This window comes from Streptopelia decaocto (genome assembly GCF_964273445.1).
Source record: "Streptopelia decaocto genome assembly, chromosome: 15".
Classification (NCBI taxonomy): Eukaryota; Metazoa; Chordata; class Aves; order Columbiformes; family Columbidae; genus Streptopelia; species Streptopelia decaocto.
Genome location: NC_138670.1, coordinates 9,820,171 through 9,848,064, shown reverse-complemented (window position 1 = coordinate 9,848,064; position 27,894 = coordinate 9,820,171). Strand labels below are relative to the sequence as shown.

General features: G+C 43.2%; 1 protein-coding gene across 5 annotated transcripts; it reads right to left on the bottom strand.

Annotated features, from left to right (window-relative positions):
- Nucleotides 1-822: 822 nt before the first annotated feature.
- PATZ1 (POZ/BTB and AT hook containing zinc finger 1) lies at nt 823-19,804 on the bottom strand. Of its 5 annotated transcripts, XM_082066682.1 has the most exons (6): nt 18,453-19,804; nt 16,117-16,180; nt 12,857-12,928; nt 9,675-9,846; nt 3,982-4,119; nt 823-2,125 (listed from the first exon to the last, which is right to left on the bottom strand). In XM_082066682.1, the coding sequence occupies exons 1-6, from the start codon at nt 19,733-19,735 to the stop codon at nt 1,707-1,709; spliced, it is 2,148 nt and encodes a 715-aa protein (XP_081922808.1). In that variant the 5' UTR covers nt 19,736-19,804; the 3' UTR covers nt 823-1,706. The 5 variants fall into 5 exon arrangements, with proteins under 5 accessions (XP_081922808.1, XP_081922810.1, XP_081922809.1 ...); XM_082066684.1 differs by lacking the exon at nt 3,982-4,119; XM_082066683.1 differs by lacking the exon at nt 12,857-12,928.
- Between the last annotated feature and the right edge of the window lie 8,090 nt (nt 19,805-27,894).

Here is a 27,894-nt window from a genome sequence, read left to right as displayed (position 1 = left end):
AGAGCAGCCTTTCCAGAAATATTCAGTACACATAGCAATGTAGTTTACCAAATCACTGCTTAAACCTTAAACTCTCAAAAATTGTGAGGAAACTTTTCACAGATGGGAAATAAATTCAGTGAACTGTCCTATGTGACCTTGAGCATCAACAGCAGAACCATAATTATAACTCAGAGTATTCCTAACTCCTAACCCTGTGTTAATTAAACAACATTTACACCTGGATTTGGTACAGAAAGACCTCGACAAATTACATGGGAGGAGAAGGAGGACCGAGAAAGGACATTATTTCTGCACAAGTGGTATTTTCAGATTAAATGGAACCTCCAACAGCCTAGAGCCCAGCTTCTTTGCATTTTGTAATCAACTCTATCAGGGATATGCTGTTTGCAATTCCCATCTCTTATAGTAGAAACCTTCTTCTTTGGAAAAGAAAGGAGTAAAACTGGCTTTTGCAAACCTGACTAGAAGCAGATCAGGAGAGCACGACTGTAGCCAAAAAACCCAGGTCACTGAGAACACGGTGCAGTGTAGAGAGGGAAAAATGTCTTATTTACTGGTTCTCGTCTGCACACCTTTTGGACAGGTGGCTAAATTGCTCAAAAACCAGACAAAACGAGGGGATGCAAAGTAATGTACTAACTTCTTTAATAGAGTCCAATCCAATTAAACCAAAATCACTCTGTGAACCCCTGGGTTTATTCACACTAAACAAGTCAGTGGTACATAGTGTTAACCCGATAGCTGATCGTGTTTATACCCTAGGTCCCCACATGGAAAATGAGCACCAGTCAACCAGACTGCAATGGGATTCTTCCTTCCTTTTTTTTTTTCCTTTTTTTTTTAATCATAAAACTATTTCTTTCATAGACTTAAACAACCAACTAGCCAAGTTATTAATTATGGTACATCTAAAAAAAAAATTAATACTAACCCTAATGTGACTGCTGCTTTAAGAGTGCTCTGTGTATCGCCTTAGATTGGCTTTCAGTAGCAATTCACTACAACAGGTCCTAAAATAATAATAATAGAGAATTAAAACCTGACAGCAAGTTTAATGGTTAAAAGAAAAACAACCTGTTCTGAATGGTGGTTTTTCTCAGCAGTTCAGTCCTGCTGCAGCACTCACAGCCTCACAAATGGCAGAAGGGGTTCGGATTCTCTCGCCTTCTTTAAATTTTTCTGGTTTTAAAAGGACAACTGCATTGTAACCTGCTAGGTACCACGGGGCATTTTACTTCATGTTATATTCAATAATGGGTCTGTTTTTAAAACTTACTGTTTTTCTGGGGTGGGTAGGTTAGGGAGGGTGGGGAATAGAGAGAGAACAGAAGCAGAGCTCCCTGCAGCCGTAGCTGTAGCCTCGGTCACTACAACTGTCTAATTCTCAGATCAGTGCTGGCAACTTCTGTTTATTCTAGAAGATCATGATGAAACACCAGCAGCAGCCTCTAAAGCTCCACTTGGTGTTATAGGTCACGTCTCCTATTCAAGGTCACCATCTTCTGTAATTTATCAGCTAGGAAGCATTTTCTCCGTCTCCCTAGTGAAGGTTTCAGGTGGGGTAGGCATGAGACAATGAGGGAAGCTAAAATGAATAAAAAATTTTCAGCTATAGAACCAAATTTCATTATTTCCTCTTTCATCCACATCATCTTATCATTATAGCCAGACTGCTGCTTTGCTTTGTTAAGAGCAAACTGCTCTCATTTCCCCTCTGGCCCCATCGGTTGCTGGTCGACCTCCGGATCCACAAGGGATGACGCAAATGCTGACTGGACAATCTGAAACCCAAACGACTCCAGGAGAGACATGTTCTGCTGGGGTGAAAAGGGGGATCCTAGAGCAGGACCCAGGTCCCCCAACGGGCCACCGAGGGCCCTGACATGAACTTTCTGTATGTGTTTGTTCAGATAAGATTTTGATCTGAAAAAGCTGCCACATTCAGGGCAAGGGTACTTCTTCTCTGCTTCCGTCTCCATTTTGTTTTTGCTGACTGCCATGTCACACGAGAAGGACCCATTGGTGCTCTGTTTCTCGGGAGTCTTGAGGTCACTGGTGTCAGAGAGGTCTCCGTACGAATCAGAACTCTCAATCGGGTCCGAATGCGAACATTTCTGGCCTTCTATGGGAAAAAGAAAAGAGAGAAGTTTTCAGAATCTTATCTCCCTAAAAAATTATTCAATGTGCATTCAAACAGATGATATTGGTTACCACCTGATTTCATTACAGACACCACAGAACCATACACTGCAATCCCTCATCCTCTAAAGCCCTTGACCATAGGTCCTCTTTACAAGCCAGTGGGCTGCTATCAGAGCAATGTCCATGTTTTTACTATAGATTTGTCATGATACAGAATGCAGCCGTAATGGGTCTCTGCTTTATATAATACTTCTTGTAATCCCAAAGATGTCTCATAATGTTTATACCTCAGTCACCACAGAAGGATGGACCTAATGATGAGATTTTAACTGTACAATTCACCCCCACAATTCTGAAATACTGCCGATACTTTGAGGGAGAGCCTAGAAGCCTAATGAAGTGCAACAGGCAGCAGCAAGATGTGAAGAAACCTGGAAATACTCAGCAAAACAGCAGTAAGCTACTGCAATGTAGAAAGTACAATGCCATTTAGTTTTGAGAAACACTTTTTTCCCAGTTAAGTGCAACGCCGTTAGAAGTGAACTTCATCGTCTAAAATTGTTCCGTCTTTAAATACTGTAGTGTGAAACAGGAGAGAGGTTAGGGACACTAAGTCATTTGGATACAGATCCTGGCAAAGCCATTGGTATGTTTGGAGTGTTCCCCATTCTCCGCTGGCAGAACGCCAACAAAGCCTGTCCACACTTTCTGCTCAGCACATATGAATGAGCGTGGGAAACCCAGACGTACTTCCTAAACAAGCCTCTGAATACAAATAAGCTATATCTACTATTAACTCTAAAAGACCAAAGAACCACTTGGCACAACCCAAAAGACAGATTTGCTCTGGACTCAGCATTACAAACCAAACAGGATACGCATGAAATCAATACACCGCTGAGCTGGAGTAAATCTCTTGTTAAGTCAGCACACCACCCCGAACCAAGGGGCTGCTGTAGTAACTCTATTAGGACCTCAACAGAAATAAATCTACACAACTGCAGCTTTCCACTGGCACAGAGTTTGATTACCCCAGCCTGCCGTGTTCTCCTGGGCAAGGAAAACCAAAACTTTTTGGGACAGTCACGGTTTTGAAGAATTTTCTGACATTTCAGCTTCACCAGGAATACTGACAGCTCAAAGCAAGAAGCAAAAAGCTTCTACACAGATTAACACACAGCTTTACATATTTAGAAGTTACATATATTATTGTAAGAATAGCTAAAGAGTATTTATTTTTTCACAGAGTTTAAATGTAGGTTACAAAACAAACAAAAACCCCCAGTACTATTATCACCCTCTACATCTCCTCCCCACAACAGCTTTAAAGAGTGTAAATGTAACTACAGACAGTTGCATGGCTCCTCATCAACCTGGGGATGGATATTACTTTCAGCACTCAAGGATGTTTCCGAACTGCCTTCTGCAGCTCTCCCTTCCCGCACCAGAAACACGGTTTGACTGACATGCGACTCAAGTACAGCGGGACGAAAGAACCGCCAGGATCTGCACCCCTCGGGCAGAATTCACACACTGACTTGCTCCTAGGAAGATGGTCAAGATGAACTAACATGGCTTTTTCGATCTCTAAAATCAAGGATGCTGCCAAAAATTCACAGACCCTTACGTGCCCACCTCCTTCTCCCAGACTTGTTAATGGGCTGTCCTAGGACACATATTACATGCCACATGACGCTATGTGATTCCTCTGCGTCTCCCTAAGCTTCTCTCCAGTATCTTCCTCGTCCTTCCTCCCTCCCCTTTCTCGTGCCCAGCCCGCCGCCCCACACAAGGTTCTGCCCAGAGCAGCAAGGTGCAGAGCAGCGAGTCTCTTGCCTTTGATGCCATAGGTCCTGACGCAGTGGAACGCTGCTCCCCCATTCGGGATGGACTCCTGGTGCCTGGAGACCTGGGGAAGGGGAACACCGTGGTGGGTTTTAACATGGACCTTTAAGTAGGAGGCAGAGGAGAAACCTAAACAAGATAAAAGAAGATGAGATCCTGCCACCATCAAAGACACACATCTGCCTTCCCTGTTCTTTCAATCCTCTCGCTCCCACTCCCTATTACAAAGTTGCCATTATACAGCCTTCATTTCTGGTTACCTACAACATGCTCAGTAGGATTTCTAGACATAATCAGGCAATTAATACCTTTCATCAGACTTCAATTGCTTTTTGGAAGTCATGATGAAAGAACAGCCTCCTTGAGAAACAAATCCCACGTAAGCAAACCTAGCGGATGACGTGAGACTTTACGGGAAAAAAGGGCAGAAGAGACATGATCCAAAAAGGCACCCATGTCTCGTCACAGCTCTTGTGCTGGTTTATTTATTTGAACTCAAAATGCCTTCATTGTCTGATGATACTTTGGAAAACAGTTCAAATTATTTATTGGTAAGATTTGAAGGAATGCCATTTAGTAACACCCCTCTTTGGTACTTCGTGTGCTCTCCCTTATGTTTCTAACATTTACTGTGACTCCTAGAAGGAAGAAAGCCAAAACTACTGAGTTTTTAAGGCATACAATTCTGTTCTATAGTAATTTTTGAACAACATTTTGTCCATATGGCTCATCCCGAGTTTTAAAAAAACATACTAAAACTCATATTTTGTCTGCAGTTAACAACAACAACAACATCAGTATTTCCACCTAGCTCTGATCTGTAAGCCCAAACCACTTAAATTAAAACCCATATATTTCAAACAACTGATTTCTAAACAAAGCATTTTTTTTACGTTTGTGCACATGTTTTAAAATCGTTTTTGAAGTCTCACAATTACAGCCTTTTTGTTTAATGCAATACATTATCTCGCATATTTTGGAATGTTTTTAAATTCAGGTTTGGTAAGATCTGCAACTAGTACTAGTACATTTGGACCATATACAAGGCACAAGGAGGACAGAGTTTTAAAGACTTCCTACATGGATAAGCTTATCAACAACCATCTTAATTGTCTGTTACATTTTGAACTGAATATTATGGAACCTTCACATTAGAAACACTCTAACGTGAGAACACAACACACGCTTCACTGTCACCGAGTTCCAGGTTACACAGGTTACCTCTCTGGGTAAAGAAAACCCAAGACCTAGATATTTTTAAACCAACACAGCATTTACAGCACAGGCCCTTGCAAGAGAACTTTTATACCAATGCTTCACTTAAATATGAATCGATATCCTATTGGAAAGCCATTTTTATAGGGATATAACCGCATTTACATTGGATGATATATAACAATATACCAGGAAGGATGTAAAGTCAATACTGGCACACCTCTCTTGGGTGAATTTTCTGACAGCAGCTGTTAGTTCCAGGTGCTGAAGTTAATAATGAATGTGGCTTTACCCTAGAATTCCCTGTGCCCAGACTCCTCTTCAAAGCCAGGATCAAAGAGCATTCAGGGCTTATAAAGAAACATATATACAGGACTAGCTGAGCAAGAGAGAGCCCCACAGCAACCTGCTGAAGGGGAAAAGGGCGGGTTGCTGAGAATGCACAAGAGAGCTGCTGTCGACCCCTGAGCTGACGATAAAAAGTACAGAAAAGTAGATATATCACAATTGGAGAAACCAAGAACGTAGGACTCTCACAATTCAATGGAGCAGAATCACCTGGGCCAAGTCATCCAGGCAATTAAAAGGATATTACCCTCCAAAACAGTGCAAGATCTACCCTCAGAAGCACAATGCTGTACTGAATAACTCACCGGGCCAAAAAATCCACTGTAGACAGGGACAGGACCAGTGTTTGACTGATAAAGGACACGATGTACAGATATAACGGTGATACTTTCAACTATAGGTACTTCCTTCTTTCACACATCTTTCTAACAGCCACATGCATGCTGAGATGAGCCTCTTGATGTAGCAATGCATTAAAATCTCACCGCCAACCATTAAAAAAGGGCTACATGCAGGTATTCAGTGTTTTTCTATACTGCAGTTGACACAGGAAAATCTGAAGTTGTAATCTCTGCTACACACTATTTTTTCTGAACTCTGCAATTCTATTTGTAGAGCACATTGTTTTATATAACAAAAACTGCCTGCAAAGTATGTTAGCTCCCCTTTCTGCACTTGGCAGATGAACATGTGAGTCATCAACTTCCATCAAAGCAGTAAGAATGCCAGATGCTTCACAGGGAAGTGAGACTTGTTTGCTTTCATCCTATTTTTTTAAAGCACTCAGCACTGTCCTCTTTTTTGCCCCCACCAGACCTTAATTATGAATGCCTGTCCTAGGAAGATGGGGAATTCATAGACAATAAGCAGTTACCTTTAAAAATCTCTTTTAAAACAAAGTCAGGCTAATGCAGAGGATAAAGTGGCAGTACTTTTCTATGAAGCATTTATTGCTATACCCACAGACATATCTCGGCTTTGCAGAGCTGATTATTTCTTCACACCAGAGGAATCAACATTAAAAACATGCACAGAGAGGAAATTATCAGCTTTATATAAGTGGGATCTACCCCTTGATCTCTTAGGTAACATCCATAGGGAGACACACTGTAGAATAACTGCAGGATGCTCCTTTTTCAAAAATTCTAATTAGGATTTAGCTGGAACATCTGGACAGTGTGTCTTGCTTTACTCAACTCTGAATCCACCATGATATACACCAGAATTCATCTTACCATTAAAAAAATGTCATCTATCTTGTGATTGGAATATTTACCGTCCTCCTAACTCATTTGATTTCTGTGAAACAAACAATGTGTACATCTGAAGCAGAAAATGATTCTTCTGAACTGCACAAGTTATTAAAAGGTACCAGTTCTAGACTTGCCAAAGTCATTAATCTCTTAAATTCTTTGAAAAAGCCCACACAAGTAAAACGAGTTCCTAAGGATGGTAACAGAAGATTATGTAACAACGAGGCAGGAGCAGGTCTTTTTTATTTCAACTGATTAAAGAGAATTTGTCTTAAGAAGTGAGGATTAGTTTTCATAAGCACATTTTAGAGGAATTCTTAAAAAAAAATCCCAGAAAAAAAACATTGCACAGCTTCCCTGATTTAGCAAGATTTAATTGCTCCCATAATTATTCTAAGCGTAAAGACCCTAAGTAAGGGAATAACATGGAAAAAATATCAAATCACAGATGGCAACTTTTGGATATAACGCTGCCATTTCATAAAATAACTAAATCAGGCAATGGGCACACATGTGACATCCAGTCAGTCACTGAGCTCCCCTTCTCCCAAACCCGTTGAACCTTTAAAAGTACGTGAGACACCTGATTAAGTTCCAGAGAAAAGCCCCCTGTCTGATGGGATAAACTGAAGGGTTCTAAGCTCTGTCTTTAACACACAGCTGAATATATCCTAGTAAGAGTCACCTTTTCATACTTCTTTTCTTTTGGTGGGTCAACATCCAAAATTCTCTCTACAAGCAGCTTGAGCAATCTTGTTCGACAATTAGTACATCTAGCACCAGCTAAGTTCCACTTCAAAAATACACCAGCACATTAACTGAGGCAAGAATAAACCAAAATGCCATCACAAAGCGCCACGGCCACGGCACAAGTGTAGCCGAGGGGACAGCGCAGCTTCCGAATGCACTGAGGCCTATCAAACATATGGTTCTAATCCAGAAATTTTCCACTATACTTCATCTTGCCAGGGTCTACAATTTAAACCAGATCTATCTAAAACTATGAACATTGTGATTTGATTCTAGAACACTTTGGCTTAAAAATTCTGCTGTCATGGATGATAATCTATGAACAAAATTCACAGCATATACCAATGAGTTCATAACACCATTGTCTGACAAACCCAGTCCGTAACTTCGCTTCCCTATGAATTTTAACGCTGGGTAAATATTTAACAATAATTCACCAGATTAATTACGTTTTCTAAGTGCTGATGTAAACTGAAATTCACAGCAGACTAAATTCTGGCAACACATGAAATACACAAACTGTAAGAAGAAAGTAGCTGCTTAGAGTTTACTGTACAATAGGTTCCCTATCCTTCTACAGAGAAGTGTGTATTTTAAATAAATTTCCACTGTACATTTAAACCTGTAAAATACGAATAAGCCATTTAGTCACTTCATTGTTTGGACGCTAGATCTTTGTCATGCTGGCTGCATTTCAAAAGAGCTGCAGTGACATCCAGTGGTAGTTAAGTTGAAAATCAAGCTGACAAGTCTTTGAAACAACACAATTCTTCCCAACCCATATGAGTTTGTTTGGCACCACGTCCACCTGAAGCAGAGCACGATAGCACCAGGATAGTGTCTTCCGTGTTGTTACCACAAAAGGAATCGGGATAACCTTAGGCCGTTTTTCAGAACATAGGCCTTCAGCTGGAAAAGAAACCAAGCTTCATTCCCTACCATCTACCTGGAGCTTCAGAATCTGAACATTTCCAACCCAGATGCCTTTTCCGCTCAAATTGTTAACGTCACTTTCAGGTGAACAGACAGTTCACCTACTGCAAATACCTCCCTTGCAATTTAATGTCTCTCATTATTCATCAGCTCCTAGTCATCCAAAGGTCCCTGCACAGTCCTCATATTAAATACAGAACAACTTTATTCTCTCCAAATATTTCGCCTCTCTTAAATTAGAAAAGGAACACACATCATGAAAAAATGACTCATCAGAAAAAACAAGATCCCAAACCACAGCAGCAACCTCTTCCTACGCTTCTTTAGGTATGTACGCCTGTGTGAGCCAACAACGTATTCTGAGGTTGTGTATTAATCACTCAGGAAAATAAACACTAAGAAGTCAAAATTATTTATCCAGCTTGGCTTACATCCTAAAAAGCCTAAATTTACAACTCTCTCCAATTGAAGAGTACCACAAACAGATGAAAAAGCTTCAAAACCTCTTAGTCATATGGTTCAGTTTATAGGTAGGAGCAGGGAGTTGGACTTGATGATCTTTAGGGGTCCCTTCCAACTTGAGGTATTCTATTATCCTATGAAAACCTGTATTTGTACAAATAAAGCACGCTTCTAGTGCTCTTTGCAAAATTTGTTTTAGAAATGTATGTAACACAAAGCAATTTATTGGGTTAAGAGGGAGAAGCAGCTTGGCTCTACTGCTGCACCAGGAGGTTAAGCAAGACTGACAATGTAATGTAAGGTTTTTTATGTAAAGTGTATAAATTTCAACTTGGTGTATATTTCAGAGAGTCTTCTTCCAAGCTGAACACAAGGACTCAAGTCTAACTAGGTATAAAAAAAAGTGCACAGTGAATAGTGGCAAGGCAATATATCATGGTTATTTTGTAGGGATCTGGCTATTTAGCAAATAAAATTCTGAAAACTGTCTATAAACAATTTGCTTCAGATTTAACTGAGCTTCTTCAGGAACTATCAGCCACGTAAAAAGGCCAGACCTATAGCTCCATCAGTTTCAAGGTTTAGCATTCAACAAGAAAACCAAAGAATATATACACACATATGGTATAACCTCCTCCTGTTGCAGACAGAGTCACATAGCCCTACAGCTTCCCTCAGCCGCTATCCCATCCCATTGAAATAAAACAGTAGTTTCTTCGTTACCTCGGTTACAGATAGTGCAGAAATTGCTTGGTCCTTCACTATGTTTCTTCAAATGATCTGCCATATACGCTGCTCGCAAGTACTTCCCGCACACCTGGCACGGAACTTTGTCCTCGTGACATGCAAGGTGTGAGCGCAGGCGGTCCCGAGTGGCAAAGGAAGCGTTACAGGTCTGCAGGTATAATGAGAACCATGTGACTCGTCAACTCTGCTAAAAGCACCGATATTGTAGAACATATTTAGTATTCTTCAGAGTAAATACCTTAGACCCTGTGCAAACACACAAATGACATGGTGCACAAGCCATTTTCCCACAAATAAAGAATTCAGATCACCAACATACAAGATGTGATGTTACTACCCAAAAGAAATAAGAAAGCAAGAAAACAGCTCTAATATACTATAAACAGTAAAACTTAAACCAAGACAGAGTTGCCTTAGCTCCTGAGGATGAAGATACTAAAACTTTAAGTAATATTAAATAAAAGCAATAGCACGAGCCACTTAATTCCATTTACAGTAAATTCTGCTATTTCACTGAGCAATTAGAATCACTTTTGACCACTCAAAATGTCCTCTCTGTCATCTTCCTAAATTTTACTCTTTGATCTGATCAATCTAACTTCAGTACACAGGATCCCTTTGGAATATGAAGACACACAAATAAAGCATCAGAGAACTGGTTGGGATGAGAAAAAAGAGCCACCCTGGCATCCACAATAGCAGCGCAGACAAATTGTAGAAGTGAAGCCTCAGAAGTGAGCAGGTATCAAAATAACTGCATGACACTGTGATCTGTTTATAACTTACCCCGACCAAGGTCTCATATTCCACTTACTAGCATGAAACAACCTCGATTTTGCATAATACTGATTCTACTTGCCCACTTCCCAGATGTAATCCATATGATGAGGGAAAGCTCCCTCCTATTTTTATAATCGCAGCACTTGGCAGGCATGCATGTACACAGCCTGCTGCAGCGGCTGGCCAGTTCTGCAAGGCTTGTCCTGCCCTAACACCTGAAGGAAAACAAACCACCAGCAGTACACTGGACAGGTCAGTAAAGGTATAGTCTGAAACCATCGCTCACAAGTGCAAGAGGAAAAACAAAAGCAAACATACATTAGAATGACCAGACCAAGCAGGCAACAGTGACCTTAAAGTGTGTACAGTGTTTTGCTCGTACCACCTTTACACAAAATAATGCAGTTTTAAGGTGTATAACCAGAACGCCACAAGAGATTATACTATCAAGTGACTTGGGAACTGGATATATTCTGTCTTTTCAGGTATCGCTGTGTAATTAAACAGCTGTTTCACCACAGACTTGTTAAAGTAACAATCCTAATAAAAATCACAAAATTAAAACTTCAAATAAGTTAAATTGATAATACAGAAGAGGATAACCCATATAATCATATATAATTTAGTTAATCAAGAGTTTAATCCAAAAAAACCTTGAAGGCAGCTGAAAAGCACGTATCTATTTCAACGGGCTTTACACTCGTTTGATCCTCGGAGATGCTGCAGTACAGTGAACTCCAGAGAGCTGAGGCTACTCTGCTGCAAGCACCACACTGGGCACCTCGGAGGATCGGGACTTAAACCGCTTCAAAAGACAACAGTAACATTACCCGGATTTCTGCAATACAGTTTAACTGAGCTCACCAGGAAAAGATTCATAAATGACAAGTAGTGAAGAGTCAAGTTCTTGAATGTGAAAGATTGCTCTTAATTTGAAATCTCAGTACACAGCGCTGAGCAAAACGGGTGCAGCTTTCACTTACTAAAATGTTCTTGGAGGTGAACACTCATTAAAGGTATGATTCCAGCACTGCTACTAATCACTCTGTTGGATATCCACTAAACATACATGACTAGAAAATCAAAGATGACAGCCAAGAGATCCATCAGTCAGAAATCCTGCAGTCAGGCAGAAAGGGACCTGGGGGTACTAACTGACAGGAAGCTCAACATGAGCCAACAGTGTGCCCAGGTGGCCAAGAAGGCCAGTGGTATCCTGTCCTGTATCCAAACTAGTGTGATCAGCAGGACAAGGGCAGTGATCCCCTGTACTCTGCATTGGGGAGGCCACACCTGGAGTATTGTGTTCAGTTCTGGGCCCCTCAGCTCAGGAAAGAGATTGAAGTGCTGGAGCGGGTCCAGAGAAGAGCAACAAGACTGGTGAAGGGACTTGAACACAAGCCCTATGGGGAGAGGCTGAGGGAGCTGGGCTTGTTCAGTCTGGAGAAGAGGAGGCTTAGAGGTGAGCTCAGCACTCTCTAGAACTACCTGAAGGGCAGTTCTAGCCAGGTGGGGATTGGGCTCTTCTCCCAGGCAGTCAGCAATAGGACAAGGGCGCATGGGCTTCAACTCTGCCAGGGGAAATTGAGGCTGGATATTAGAAAGAAATTCTTTGCAGAGAGTGGTGAGGCATTGGAATGGCTGCCCAGGGAGATGCTGGACTCACCGGCCCTGGAGATTTTTAAACTGAGACTGGACATGGCACTTAGTGCCATGATCTAGTGAATGGACTGGAGTTGGACCAAGGCTTGGACTTGATGATCTCTGAGGTCTTTTCCAACCCAGTCAATTCTGTGATTCTGTGATCATCAATAAGTCTAAAAATACTGAGCCACAGTAAGCGTCCAAACAGAAGCATTGGGAGTGCATTAGTTGGTGAAGCAGACCAGAGACAAACCACATAAATACAGGGATGCCAACACTGAAACCATTATCTGTCCCATATTGAACTTAAGTCGAAAGGCAATATAATAATTTCTATGTTTGATTTTTCACTCTTTGCTGCTGAGTTGCGCAAAGTTCACCTTTGGATAAGCTATATAGTAAATATATCTGTGAAGAAGCTTAAAAAAATAAAGTCCAGTGAAGAAAGCAAGAACCAGTTTAGCTGAATCGTAACAATGGGAGACAGGACTAGATTTAAAGAAAACCCTAAAGTTAATATTCAAATAGTTAATACTTATAAAAGCTATAGAGAAAAAAAAAAAGTTTTATTTTACAAAAGATGTGAAGTGCTAAATGAGGGCTAAGTATTTATCATTAATTGTTAATCATAGAAGAAAACTCTTCAGTGTTTTCCTATCAAACATTTCTCAGGTATATTAATAGATCAAAAAGAATATATATATAAAGTTTAAAAAACATTGTTTAAGAAATACCTCTTGAAGTTTCAACTTTTCTATGGATGTGGATGTCTCTGAGCTTATTCCATGGTCGCTGCCATTTTCCTGCTAATAGGCAGGAAGTAAGAGAAATTAGGACAGGAAGAAACTCATTCTGCATTGAAATCAATGGGAAAAGCACTGGACTCAGGATGCCAATTTAGGTCTACTTAAATGAATAGATATTTTTATTTTTCAAAAGCCGTGCTTTAACTTAACCTGAATTTTTATCTTTTTATTTAAATTGCCAGAAGAACAACTTGTCTCTTGTCTCTGAGAAGAAGCAAACTTCCAGATTCTCCCCTTGTTCTTTCATCTCCACTTCCAGACGTCCCTTTCCTCCCAAACTGCACCCTAAATTCGTACACTCAAAAGCGACAACCCAGCTTCACCCCTATCCCATTACGGCCAGAGAACTGACTTACCCCTTCTCCTACATCCAGAACTCAACTGTCAGATTAAAAAAATATACATTTAAAAAGCAAAATCACCAGTGCAACAAGTCCAGGGGGAAAGATCCCCAGTGCCATTTAGTGTCTTGTCTGGACACCAAAGCAACTTCTCGGATCCCACTTCTCAGCTGCCTGGGCCATGCGGAGCCCTTCCCTATTCTGAGGCTATTTCAATAGTAAAAAAAAGCTGGAATCGGGTTTTTGGCATCAGGTGCTACAGGGGCTGGAACTTAGGATAGTTTTACAATGATCTGTGAAACACAACCATTACTGTAGGGAGATGAGAGCAGAACTGCATGCTGAGCACCAAAAACTATAGCTGTTCCAGTGATGTTCAGCTTGCAATTGTCCTGCTTCTCACAGTTTCATTGTATTGATTCCAAAGTTGGGGTGACACCTTCACGCTTCTCTGCTGGCCGTCCAAAATGCACTGTGATGCCACACCAACAGAACATTACACATCCACTGGTTTGCAAAGATACATGAGGGCTCGGGTACATAGCCAGTGGATTTTGTTTATGACAGAGGATTCTGGAAAGCTTTTCTGTTTACTGACAGAGTACTTCGCGTTTGCAGTAAACATAGACAAGGCATGACAATAACAGGACTTTTCAACAGGAACTCAACAGATTCGAAAAGGATGCTCTATGCTGTTCAGGTTACCTGCATGGGGAGTTAATTTGCCAACCAAATCAATGGAAAAGGAGAATGGAAAATGGGGAAACAACGTGCCAATATTAAGCTTCCTTCTTAGCGGCCAGACTCTGTGTTTAGATACACATCATGGAATGGAAGTGTTACATCAGCTTTCAGATTTGAAACAAATTTTAAGTGTGACAGCATCCCTTCCATGGTTTGTACCACGTATATCAGATCCGTGCATATTTAAGATGACTTTACAGATCCGACAGGATGTTACCAAGTATCTTTTGTAAAGACACACAATAGCTCTTTAACAAATTTTTTACACCTTTGGATTAATGAAAAATTAACTTTGTGAGGTTAAGCCATCGAAATCAAGAACAAGCCCAGCCTGAATGACAACTTCAGCTCTGTCCTGATACTTGTAACTTATAGCCTACACCTTTTAACTGAAATCAACAGTACTTAATGTATTATGGCATTTTAAACACCACACAATGAGAAAGACTGTTCTTAGAAATTACTATCACAAAATACATACGTGCGAAGAGATAAAGTTGAGCTTGGCTGTACTGCCTTAGCTTCCATATTTCTTTCCTTTCTAGCTCTTAGTGCTATCTCCTGATTCGCAGTTACACAGTTTATATTTAGTATTCTTAAATCAATCAGCAAACTATGAAAAATTATCAGGTATCAGCTGGCAAAGGACAATTCATATCTATCAACATTATTCACTAACTGTGTACATTCAGTAACCTTGATATCAACTGGCTAAAGACTGATGAGTTTCTGTTTGTGTTGGGACATAAACGTTCATTTTTGTACTTGCACATGAATACACGCTCGTGGAAAAAAATTGTAGTCATCTTGGACTTGGCAGTGTTGGGTTAACAGTTGGACTTGATGATCTTAAAGGTCTTTTCCAACCTGAACAATTCTATGATCTTCAGTTCATCCACCCGGACCCCTTGCTATTCCCAAATTATGAAGTCTTTTCATGAGTGGAATTTTCCAATTTATGTAAATCTATAACTCCCTAAACCATCTTAAGAAGCTTAAACCAATTTAAGGCTTTATAAAGGATATGCAGTTGAGTCAATGTGAAGGCTCTACGGCCTGATTTTCAAAGGTGCTCCCGCAGATCATATGGAGGTCAACAGAAACCTTTAGATGGCTCCATATGCCTGAAAAACTGTTCACTGGATTATTAAAGCTGCAAAATGTTTCAAAAGCCTCAAAATTTGGAGGAAATATAGGAGATGTGTCAAGAGATGGGAAAAAACCTACAAATCAGGAGGCAGCAGTCATTCAGAAAATGTGGTCAAAATTTTAGAAGAAAAAAAATCTTCTAACTTTCACTGTCTTCAAAGACAATGAAAATTATCTTGCTTCACCCTTACTTAAATGGATCTTTCTTCACAGACCAAGCATGGAGACCGTTAGCCCAACAAATGTTTTAGACGTTTGCCCAACAGCTCTGTGAAGGCCGTGGGCAACAGTGGAAGCTGATTCTCAACTTTTGTTTTAATTAATACTTCCAGGCACCTTTTAAATCTCTCTACATATGAATTACAGAATTTCTTTCTTGATTTGATCTTTCAAACCCTAAGGAACAATTTATTAACTGTAAAACACTATATACATTATGACATAGTATTACAAAGGATACTGTGGTGCTTTATCTGTATTCTCCCTGGGATACAAAAAAGCTTCCAATTTTGCTCAGTGCAATGTTCTGAAAGCTATGTGATAAAAAAGAGTATCTTGGCAAGTTATGATCATTTACCAATTTTATTTGAAATTATTCTAAAAAAAAATTAAGTCAGCTTTGGAGCCTCCTGCTGGCAACAACTGCAATTAAAAAATAAAAGAAGGGGGTTTGAAGGAATCATCTGTGACACTGACTCTAAGCCCAGGGCCAAGATGGTAAGAGATCCAGGGTGAGACCGGGATGAGCAGGAGGGAAGAACATCTGGTACAGGGGAGGGAGACAGGAGAACCAAAGCTGAAGGGATGTAAAGCAGCTGTCACTGTTAACACTGTTATTTACAAACATTGATCCCAACGCGTACATACATGGGATTTTTACTGATAAATGTCTGCACACATCAATGCAATGCCAAAGGTGACCCACACATCAGTCTAAACCCCTCCAGCTCCTACCTGACACTTGTGAGGTCTCTCTGAGGTATGCACCTGTTTGATGTGTCCATTCAAGTGGTCTGGCCTTAAAAGAAAATACACATAAGCACACTTAAAACAAATACTAAAAATAAACTTACCGTTTTAACAAAAAAAAAAGAAAAGATCCCAGTGGTGGATCTATTATAAAGCAGTGATATTTAACTGTGCAAGAAGCGGATCACCAGCAGCTGGGACTCTACCTTGACAAGTATCCTCTCCAACTCGCTAATATTCTCAGGAAGAAATTATGACTGAACGATCAGTGAAAATAGGAAATACAAGCTACAATTTTCAAGCCTGCATGTTCCTCTCAAAATCCTATTTAGATCTTGACAATCGGGGCACTTTCATTTACAGTTGCTGAATATTTGAAAACCAGACCCTTTTGGTTTGTCTCCCAAACACTGATGTAAGAAGCCAACTTTAAGTGCCTCTGTGCAAAAAGACTGACTTTAAACTCTGTTGCTGTGACACGTTTTCCACCAGCAAGATGCAAAAATACTGTCCTAACTCATAACTTGGTAGGGAAACTGTATCGATACAAATACAGCGCTCTGAAGGTACCAACTAGAAGGTGCAATGGAAGAGCAAATTATTACTGGAAAAAACACCATCCTTCACAATCAGTTAAGCCTACTTTGAAGAAGTGAGGACTGAATAGCTGCAGATTTCTCTTGGTGGGAGTTTCTCCTAGTGGCAAGAAAGCTTTTCATTGTATGAGGCCAAAACTGCTTGGAAACAAGTTCCTCGCCCTCCCCTCCCCCAGGTTTCCAGCTGCGCCAATGAGAGGGCGCAGGATGGAATTCACGCACTGGGGACAGAAAATAGACTGAGCTTTGCAGTCAGGCTCTTAAAACCTGGTGCTCCAGCAAGTGGGCTGGAGCGGTGTAACCGGAATGACTGGTTGGGGGTCCTCGGAGGTACCTCCAGCCCAGCAGCCTCATGTGCTGCGCTGCTGAATGGAGAGGATACAACCTTAGACATCGCGCTTCCAGCCTCCTTTGGCTGCTCCTACGGCTGAACACGGAAACTTAAAGAGCCTCTGCTTTTCATTCATACTTTGATTTGACAAAGACGTGAAGACATTTTTGTTGTTTACTTTCATAACAGCATTACTGCCTGCTCACATTAGCATACAGGGAAAAACGAGAACTCAACATGTATCTTTCGCTTTCCTTTGTTGACAAAATCCTCTCATACAGCAACAGCAGAAATCTTTAAAATAATAAAAATCGTCAGATGATCCCCGGTAGCACTATAATAAGAGAAATACTTTCACTTCTAGCTACAGATGAAATCTTCATTTTATGACTTCCCATCACTAAATTTGCAGTCCTGATGAAGGACCCCTAACTATTGATGAATTTATATAGCTGGGACAATCCTAGCCCTGGTAGCCTTTTGATTTGTTTTCTGATCTCGATTCCTTCCCTCCTGTTAGAGCAAATCGCCTGCTTTAGGAACCGGACTGCTGCTAGGAAAGTAACACGAGTGTGCGCGTCCCCCGCCCCCCACTGCGGCCAGTCTGAAAGCGAGCATCAAACTTCCAAAAAAGTTTCAAATTCATTAACTCAGGCTACAAAACACTGCTAACATGACTACGTGTACCAAACTAGTTATTAAATTAACTCCCACAAACAGCGACAACAGAAAAGCAGCAACATTAAATGCACAGATCTTACGTATGTTGCAGGGCAGAAACAGGATCCCCTTCAGAAGGATGTAAACCCAAAGGACACAAAGATCATGTATTAAAAGATACTTGATGCTGCAGCCTTTGAAATCTCACCTCTTCCTTCACATTTGGGTGATAAAAAACATTACGAACTAAGAGAAATGAAGGGAAGTTAAGAAAAAGAAAATTTAAAATGGATACGAGGAAAATAATAATCTTGAGATGTATTAATATTTTGCACTTCAACAGCACCTTCAAACTACCTGCAAGTCAGCAGTCTCAAGACACGTGGGTGAGGTGGGTAATTAATCCAAACCCCATTTCACAGAAGAGTCATTTGAGGGAGAGACCAACTGATCTGCCCAAGGACACGCAGACACCAAGCCTGGGACAAGGCTGGGAATGTTACCCAGAAGCCAGCTGACTCTCAGTTCTAAGTCTTAATTACTTAATTACTTAAACCCTTTCAAGAGACTGTGGAATAGCATCCCAGCGGAAACGACTGAAGGCTCATTTCTCGAGACATTTTAAAACAGAACAGCCAAACTATCCTAAGTACAAATGGGCTTTGTTTCCCAATGGATAGGAAGACTTCCTAGGTGTCCGTTTGCATCTATGGTCCTTATAAGTGCTCTCTTACCTGGAAAAGCCTTTTCCACAGCTCTGGCAGATGTAGGGCTTTCCCACAGAGCCATCGTGAGATCGAACGTGATAGGACATCCTGTCTTTCCGCTTGAACCGTAAACCACACACCGGACAAGAGTAAGGCTTCTCGCCAGAGTGCGACAGCTTGTGCCGATTCAGGTGGTACACGTCCCGAAAAATCTTGCCACAGATCTCACAGGCCACCTGTTTCCTCGTCCTGCTTCTTTTCCGGGGTGCGTCGGGGTCATCCTGACCAGGGACACCGTTTTCACCCAGTCTTGGGGGTGGGATGTCTATGTAGCCCAGCTGTAAGCTTGTCACCCCGTGTTGAGCCTCATGCTGCCGAAGACGATTAGCATCCGTAAACACTTTCCCACAGAGGCCGCAAGGCAGGATACCAGCCTCTCGCAGGCCCCCCGGGGTACCAAACATCATGGAGTCCAAGAGATTGGCTTTACGGGGACGCCCTCGGCCCCTCTTGGTGCTTAAAGTGGGGGCACTAGCAGCAACATTCTGGAAGGGAGAGGCCAGCAGTGGTGGGGACAGAGGTCCTGCCACCATGGGCAGGCGGTCCACGCCCTGCAGGACGGGCAGGGAGGACTGGGCGGCAGTGAGCGCAGCCCGCGCGGCCTCGTCTTCGGGCATGCCAGCGATGCCGTTGCCGTTGGGCGCCAAAGTGGCACCGTTGGTCATGTCGAGAGGGAAGCCGAGGTCAGCGGCCCCCGGGCGGAAGAGCATGATGTCGGGGCGCGTGGGGGGCACGAGGATCTGCACGTTGGACTGCTTGATGACCTCCTGGCAGATGTCGATCACGGAGCGCATCAGCAGGAACTTGGCAGCCGTCATGAGCTCCGGGAAGCTCTCCAGCCGCACCACGATGCGCGACGTGTAGGCGAAGTCCAGGATGTCTCCGAACACCTTGGAGCTGATGGTGTGCATCTCCAGCTCCCGCCCGCCCCCGGCGGCCCCGCCGGCCACCGCCGCGGCCCCGCCGGCCGCCGCCGCCTCCGCCGCGCCCCCCTCCGCGCCGCCGCCACCTGCCCCGTCGCCCAGCTGCGCGCTGAACACCGACTCGAAGTACTCGCTGCAGGCGGCCAGCACCGCGCGGTGCGCCGGGAAGCTCTCGTCGCCCACCCGCAGCAGCACGTCGCAGAAGCGGCCGCCGTTCTTGCGCTGCTGGTTGAGGCTGTGCAGCATGTCGGCGCTGTGCCGGCTCACCTGGTACGTGTAGCAGCCCGCCGAGGGGCCGCACGCGGCGGCCTCGCTCACCCGCTCCATGGGGCTGCGCCGCCCCGCTGGCGCCCGCAGGGGGCGCGCGCTCTCAGGCCGCCCGGCGGCGCGCGCCGCCTCCTGCTCCCCGCCCCTGCCCGGGCCGGCGGCGCGCGCGCGGCGCTCCCTGCACGGCGCGAGGGGCTCGCGGGGGGAGAGACAAAAGGCTCGGGCGGCGGAGGGGCGCGCGCCGCGCGGGGCCGCCGCGGCCGCCGGCGCGCGAGCTCCGCCCGGGCCCGGCCGCCACGAGGCGCTGCGGCCGCGGAGGCCGCCGCGGGAACGGGCGTGCGCGGCGCGGCTGCGGCGAGCGGGAGGGAGGGGGCTCCGGCGGCGGCGGCTCCGGGCTGCCGGCTCCGTCCGTCCCTGTGTGTTTGGAGCGGAGGAAAGATGGCAGCGGCTGCACTTCCTCTTGCACTTTCACCCCTGGGGGGAGGAGAAGGAGGGGGCGATACCACCCCCCCTACAAAAATCCAGCGGGGGCCCCCCGGCTCCTGCTCCCCGACCAAGCGCCGCCGCCGCCGGCTCCGGTCCCGGCCCCGCCCGCTTCGCCGCACCCGCACCACCGGCGCCGCAAACTTTCCTCTCTTCTTTGGCCGAGAAGACCCCCACCCTATTCATAGAGACCCCCCCTCCAGCCACTCGGGCTCCCCCTGCCCCCCCGCTTCCTGCCCCCCTCCCTCCCCGCATCCGCCAATGCAAGAGCAGCCAGAGCCAGCAGGCCGGCCCCCACCCCGCCCGCCCGCGGGGGCTGGGGGCTGCAGTCTCCCCCTTCCCCAGCACCGATCCTCCAATGCCGAGCCGGCAGCGAGGCCCCCGCCCGCGGCACACGGGGGCGGCGAGGCTGCGCTCGCCCCCTCCCCCAAATATCCGGGCTGCAGCTCGCCCCCCAGGCCCCCTCCCGCCACAGAGAGGAGGAGGGGCCGGGGGGGGCTGCAGGCAGCGTCCCCCCCTCCCCAGGCGCAAATCGTCCAATGCAAACCCTCCCGGAGCTGCAGAGGCGCAGAGCGGCCCCCACCTCCTCGCCTCGCCTAAGGAGAGCCGATCCCAGAGGGGCCAGGGGCTGCGGAGAGGCCTCCCCCCGGTCTTTCATTGCATTTCTCACCCCCCACCCCCCCTGCCTGGGATCAACTCTCAGACTGACTAAAAAAGAGCGAGGCGCCGGCATTGTGGGGGAGGGAAGGGGTACAACGGGAATTCTTCCAGTGCAAAAATGCCCTCCTCTCGGGAGCAGTTGGGAGACACGGTACCGGGGCTGCGGGGGGCACTGGCACTTGCACGGCCCCGGGTGCCTTCCTCCGTGCCGGGGAAACTCTGCTCCCCGCCGAGCCGGGGGCGGGCCGGGGCTGCCCTCGGCACCCAGCACCCCCTTCCCGCGCTGCGCAGCCTTTCCCGGGCTGAACACCCCAAAACGCGCGGCTGTAATTCACCGGCGGGGCTGCTTGGGCTGTCCTAGTGCTGAATCTTACCCGAGTGCTCAAGGTCTCTCTTTTAAGAGCTTCTATTTCAACATCATCATCATTACTCACTTACAGCTGAAATTTACTTACTCAGAGAAAAAAAATTCTCTACTTTTGAAGAAATATTCTCCCTCCCTCCCCAATACACACATGCACTCCCCAGACTTCTTAGTTTTGTTAAATACAACGCTTTAAATACTGTTCACAGGCACTTTTTTGCATGTGTCACATCAAGCCTAAATAAGAATCCTCGGATGACCTATTCCTGATCCAGTATCGTCACTTAAACTGTTCTGTGGAAAATACTGAACTGGCACATGCAAGGGCATCGCAAACTACAGAGCCTTCCAAGAGCTCCAACCCAGCACTTGAATTCAAGAGTGGTGGAACTGAAAAAGAATTCTGGGTACTGATGTGCAAATGAGCACACCAAGCTTCCAGCTTCCCAAATGCAACATCACATTAACACTTAAGGCCATGCAGTGCCCTCAGCCTGCACACTGGGTTTCTCTTGCTTTTGATATGAACTGTCTGTCTACACTGCAGGCAGAATGTTGCCAGCAGCTTTTTGTTATTGCATTATGTATGTACACACCCTGACGTGAACATACATTTTTAGAAATTTGAGGTTGCCTGAGTGGTAGCGATGCTGACAAACCCAGCTCAAATACACTGTATTACATACATTACTGAAGTGCTCGCATTCTGTTTGTGTCACAGACACAAGAGTTGCACTTGCTACACTGAGGAAAATGTTTATATTTAAACATACTAGCCATGCTGCATGCGCACACACACAGAGCTGTTAAAGAACCTGGAGTTCGCTTATCTTTCTTAGTGGCTTTGGTCAGTTGTGCACCTTCCCCCCAGCGGTTTATTAATTTGCTTTCTTTGAGTCCCCAGCCTCCTGCCATGGTTCCTGCTTCCTATTTCAGTTCCCTCCTTGCCTGTTCTTTGTCTCTCCTCTAGGCAGGGGGAGGGAGGGGTCCCGCAGCTCTCACTGCACTTTCCTCAGAACTTTCTCCAGTTGCCATGGAATGTTCTGGTTTCAACTTCCAGCCCTCTTGTTTAAAAGGCACCATCCAACACACCTTGCCTGCTTCTTTAGGTAAAAGCTAAGTATTCACCCCAAAGCATGGCGATTTCTTGGCAAACAACCCGTTCACACTTGCCATGAGGATGCCAGCTCAGCGTGCTGGGAGCTCATCCTCCGAGTAGTTGCTGGGTGCTGGTTTAAGATTGACCACCAGCACCTCGCGCTCCCAAGCAAATCACAAGGACACCAACAAAGCCGTTCGCCTTAGCTCCTCAGTGCTCCGACATGGCAATGCTGGATCTCTCCTTGTGGAACTTCCACTCCTGCTGTGCTGGCTTCCCCAGCACATATGAAGGACCACTTCGCCTAACTTTTTCTGGTCCCAAATGGACTTTGTCTCAGAATCTGAGACTATTAAAGTTGTCATTCGACTAGCATTTGTAACAATGTAGCCCAATCTATTTGCAAATAAGCAGTTTTTGCCATACTGAGACAAAATTTGGCTCATCAGTATAAACAGAAGATGAAGTTCCCTAAATCTAATGTGATGACTAAATGTTATTTCCCCATGCTTAACTATGTAAGTGTACAGGTATGATAACCTGTGAACTCATTTATCATCACAACCATCTAGTAACTGTCTCGAAGACAAAGTTCAGATGATGTCAAGAAGTTTTAAATTTGAATTTAAAAATTAAAATTTTCAGTACACAGTATACAGTATTTCCTCCCCTTTTCAGACAATTGCTAATCTCTTTACTCTGACATCTTCTGCACTGTGGTCTGCTGAACTTCTTTTGAATTCACCTCTCTTAAATAAAGGCATTTTCCTCAGCTACTTTATTCAGCTTTTCACTATTTCCTGTCTCACTTCTGCTCTTGGGAATTCCTGAGCTGTGCCTAAATGTTTTGCAGCTGTCTGGTCCCTGCTGAAGCACTTTGATTGGTATTTCAATAGCATTAAAAATCCTCTTTTGCTCTGAACATGTGTGTACCATTTGGGACTGTACACTGTACATCTCTCACTTCACTGCAGATCGATTGCTACTGGCCTTACTCAGAAGTGCAGACCTTAAATTGGTCTGCAAATATATGAGGTAACAGATGCCCACGTTACAGTTGAATTTATTCAAATATATTTGGGTGTATGGTAATTATACTTGAGTCATACCTATTTGTTGAACATTCTCAACTCATGAATCTGTATAGGTCTTGAGGCTACTGAAATTTTTCAGAATAGCCTCCATTACTGTATTCATTAAGAAGTTGGTCACTATTATTATACTCATTAAGAAGTTAGTCACTGTTTCCCATGGGTTATAATATTAGTAGAGACATTTTTGCAGAGCACTTGTGCCAGCTAATTCAGTCATATGGTCATATGAACCACTTCCTTTTTATGTGTGTTGCACAGAAATATATAACATTGCGCATTTCATGGCACACTTGCAATTCCAGTGAGTAACTGTCAGCTATTCTGAGCTTTCACTGGAATTTTAATTAACTGCGACCGATCTGACAAGCAATTAATTCAGCATTCATTACTTGTTAGGTTGATTATTACTTAAATTTAGTTTTTAAAGCTTGCTCAATTTTTTATTGGGAATCATCCCATGAGAATGCTAACCCTAGCAGCAAGGATTCTCAGGCTTGGAGACAACACAGTTTCCTCTGTAATCCAGACGTGGGTTAGTCATTTGTCGGCTTTCTCCTCTTGTTTAAAAATACCTCGCATTCTCACCAAAATGACAGCAACTGCTAAAAGGGAGGTATATGATGCTACAAAAAGTATGCAGAAAGAATTATTTTAAAAAGGGAAAGCTGCACTGTTTGCTTTTCTTCTTTTTGATCACTCACTGCACTCACGTGCTGTGTAGTCCATCTGTTGCATGGCAGCCCATGACAAAGTCTGGGGAGCTGATGCCAAACTACAGAACTTTTTGTTGTTAAACTAATTTAACACAGTCTTGGAAGCCACCCTTCGATACTTAATCTCCCTTTTGTTCCCCTCACTTCTTCACTCTGCCCAGTTTAACTTATTCTAGACTGCCTGGAACCAAAGCAGCCTGAGCCATTGAGAACAAGATTGCCACATTAAAAAGTCTGGTCAAAATGGGAATACAACCTGGGATTCCATCTAATCAACTCCCCATGAATTAGGCATCCATGCCTAGCTAAACAAACCTGACAGACAACTTTCTCATGTAAAACATACATAACAATACAATCCTAAATACACAATGTGAGTAGTGAATGTTTGGTATTTACAGATTAATAGCTAAACCACTGTGCTGTCCTGAGAAGGACAACTTCTCCATAAATACCAAGTAAAGTGGAATTAAAAAGTTAACCCAGGAAGACAACTAAAAATAGATACATCTGTATTTCTTACAACATTCAGAAGACGCACGACTTTCTGTCTCTTGCCTCAAAAGTCAATTAAGATGTGAATTGCATCAACTTCTGGAGTCGCTTCACCTCAGGCAATCAGCATTATGGTTCCATTGAAGACTCAGTAGCATGGATCGCAAAAATCTTACCTTTTGATAGTGGGTTTGCAAAATCTCTTTCCTCTAAACAGGTGTGAGACTTGCCCTTAGCCAGCTCACTGCAGCCACCTTAAAAAGGTTTCTCTCCTCTTCAGCATGAGCAGTTCTTCCCTGAAGTACAATAGGATTAATTATCAGCCAGTTCTCAAACCAAAATACAATTCATGGAAAAAAAAATATAAACTTGCAAAATTATTATTATTACTACTACGACTAATAATAATACCCCAAAACAACAAAAATTAAGCAGAAAAATCACCTTAAAATGAACAGATTCTTTATATGCCTTAACCTACAGTTAGCTTTTTTCGTGAGGGGACTCTGCCAGGTTGGTTACACTCTCCTACCCGTAATTCTTAAAATCATAAGTCCTCAGGTTGAGGTTCTCATTTTATACAGATTATTTTTCATGAGGCTGGTGATAATTTCTGAGAGGATGTGAAATTTCAAGAGCCTTGTTTCATCTGCAATCGTGATTTAATTTCCTCCCTGTCACCTCCCTCCCACTTTTTAAAACCGTGCAGAAATCCCCAACACGAAGCTAGAAACGTAGTCCCTAGCAAGTCCACAAACACACCTGTAGCATGAGCACAGCTGTTTGCCCGGATATTCTACAGCTTCTGCCATGAGGTGAATTACCAAACCCACAAGTGCTGTACTACCAGGGTGGCTCTTAAGGTAAAACTACCTTCTCAGTGCACACTGAACCAACTTGATATCCACAAGTACTTTGCCATGAAAAGGAATTTTAAAATACCTAAATAAGTGAGCATGTACTGCTTATTTTTAAGAAGGGTCTTTGTGTGATTCTAATGACGCACACACTACACAAACTATCACGATTCATTTCATACTCTCAGTTTTTACCGTGTATTTTACAATGGTGAATTTTACATAGTTACCCAAAAACCTTGCAACCCTCTTCTCAACCTACTTAGTTTGCATCTCACATAAGTAAAACTCTTACTCAAGCCCAAATGACAGCTGATTCAGAAAGAATTTCAGAATTTGGTTCATAATGAAGCAGCTTATTTGAAATTGGTAGTTTGATAGAAAACACATGAAATGCATTAACTACTCAGCTCTCCTGCTGAAGTGATCTACAGCTATCATACTTGCAGGGCAGTGCTATGGAAACATGGAAGTTTCAATCATTCTGTGGCAACTGCACATTCCTGTTGTGCAAAAATAAAACTGAGGCATAAGTAAAGGAAATTATTTGCTTGGAATCAATAAGTCAGCAGTACCGGAGTGTGTAAAACATGAATTTCTGTACCCCGTGTCTGCTACAACCCTTCATCGCTCAGATCTTGCTAATGAGGTATGTGCCATTTCAATCACATTGTTGTCATTGTAGCTTGATGAAGCACAAACTACTGGTTTTTTTTCCCAGTCACCAATTCTATACTGTGTCATGTTTCTCAATTGTTTGATGAGACAGCCTTTATTTCAGATGCACTTTTCCTGCATTTTCTAAATACCCTGTAGAATATCGCTTTCCTTATCTTATTAAAATTATTATTAGAAGAGTGCATGCTGTCAGTTTATCAGTTAGTAAGTCATGCAACTACTTAATCATTTGGGCTTTTGTACTCTGTATTTGAATCTTTATTCATTATTGTCTGACATAGTAGGAAGTTGGCCACCTGAGACTCTGCAACTGTTGTGCAATTTACAACCTTTGGAAATACACCCTCTCTTGCACTTTCAAGATTTCCTAAGTGGAATTATCTCAATTTAAAAACATACATAGACATTTTTAGAAAAAAATGGCAATTCACGTACTCCATCTTCCATCAGTGCCCACTATGAAGCTCAATTAACCTTTTGAGTAGATCTCAATCTCTTGCATCTCCCTTCATTTCCTCTCAGGTTCCATTGGGGGCTTTTTCCTCTTCTGACATTATATCCAATTTTCTATGAATATTTTCCTTGATTTTTCCCCTCTTTCCTTCTCTGACTTTTTTTTTTTTTTTTAGCACACTTTAATCATTTGCTCTCCATTTTCTAGTCTTGACTGCCGTCCTCAGAGGACATCATTTATCTATTTCCGATTACCCACCTTTCAGTCACTTTCCCAGTTGTCACACCTCACTTTCCACAGTCATAACCACCCTGGTTCTCCAAGCGCTACATAGCAGAAAACACCTTTCTATTAAAAAAAATCACAGCAGAAAGTGTTCATTTGGCTAGGAAAGAAAAAAAAAAAAAAGAGGTAACATTTTTTTATTAATTAAACTCTTACTCCTTTCAGGTCATTGAAGACTCAACACTGAAAAAAGTTTTTAGGTACCTAAATTCCTTATAGGATCTTTGCTTTCCTTTCTGGTAAAAAAAAGGATTTAAGAGTATGTACTGAGCAGTTATGCATTAAGAACACTATGAATATCTAAACCAGGAAATCAAGACCCACCCAGTGACATCTTTGTTCATTCAGCCCACACGTGGAAAAACAAATTTGAGTGAGATTCAATATATGGGATTCGGAGTGAGTTTGTAAGAATGACTATTACTGTTGCTCCCGACAATCTCTGAAGTCAGCCAACAGCTCCTGCAGAAATAGAGGTGGTCTTAAACCCGGACTGAGCATTCAGAACTTGCATTTTTCTCAGTGTTTTTCCTGTTACTAAAAGGACCACAAATGTGGACTGATTGTATGCCTAAATTCAGCTGAAGCATAAACAAGTCCCAGTTCTGTTTGAAGTAGGAAAAAATTTATATCTGGATCAAATCTTCTATGTCCTCTGTTGAAAATGGATATTGTTCATGAGGAATAAATAAAAACTATGAACAACTATGCAGTGGTAGGTGCATTTATATTTACTCTATCTTAGCTGAGCTAACATTACCAGGAACACTAATCCCATTTTATTTGAGATTCTATTTTTGTAAGCACTGTATAAGCTTATATTAATGACAGTTCCTACTATAAAGAGTTTATGACATTAAAGGCTGCTTTTTTGATTACGATGAGACAAGCAGGGGATATGCAGAGGCAGAAAGAGATAGCGGTGTGGTTTACATTGCACTAGCGCTTTTCTTGTTTTTGTTCTTTTCACCAGAAGTTAAAGATGACTTAAGGATCTGTAACAATTCTGTTACCAATACTGTTATAGGGTTAGTTAA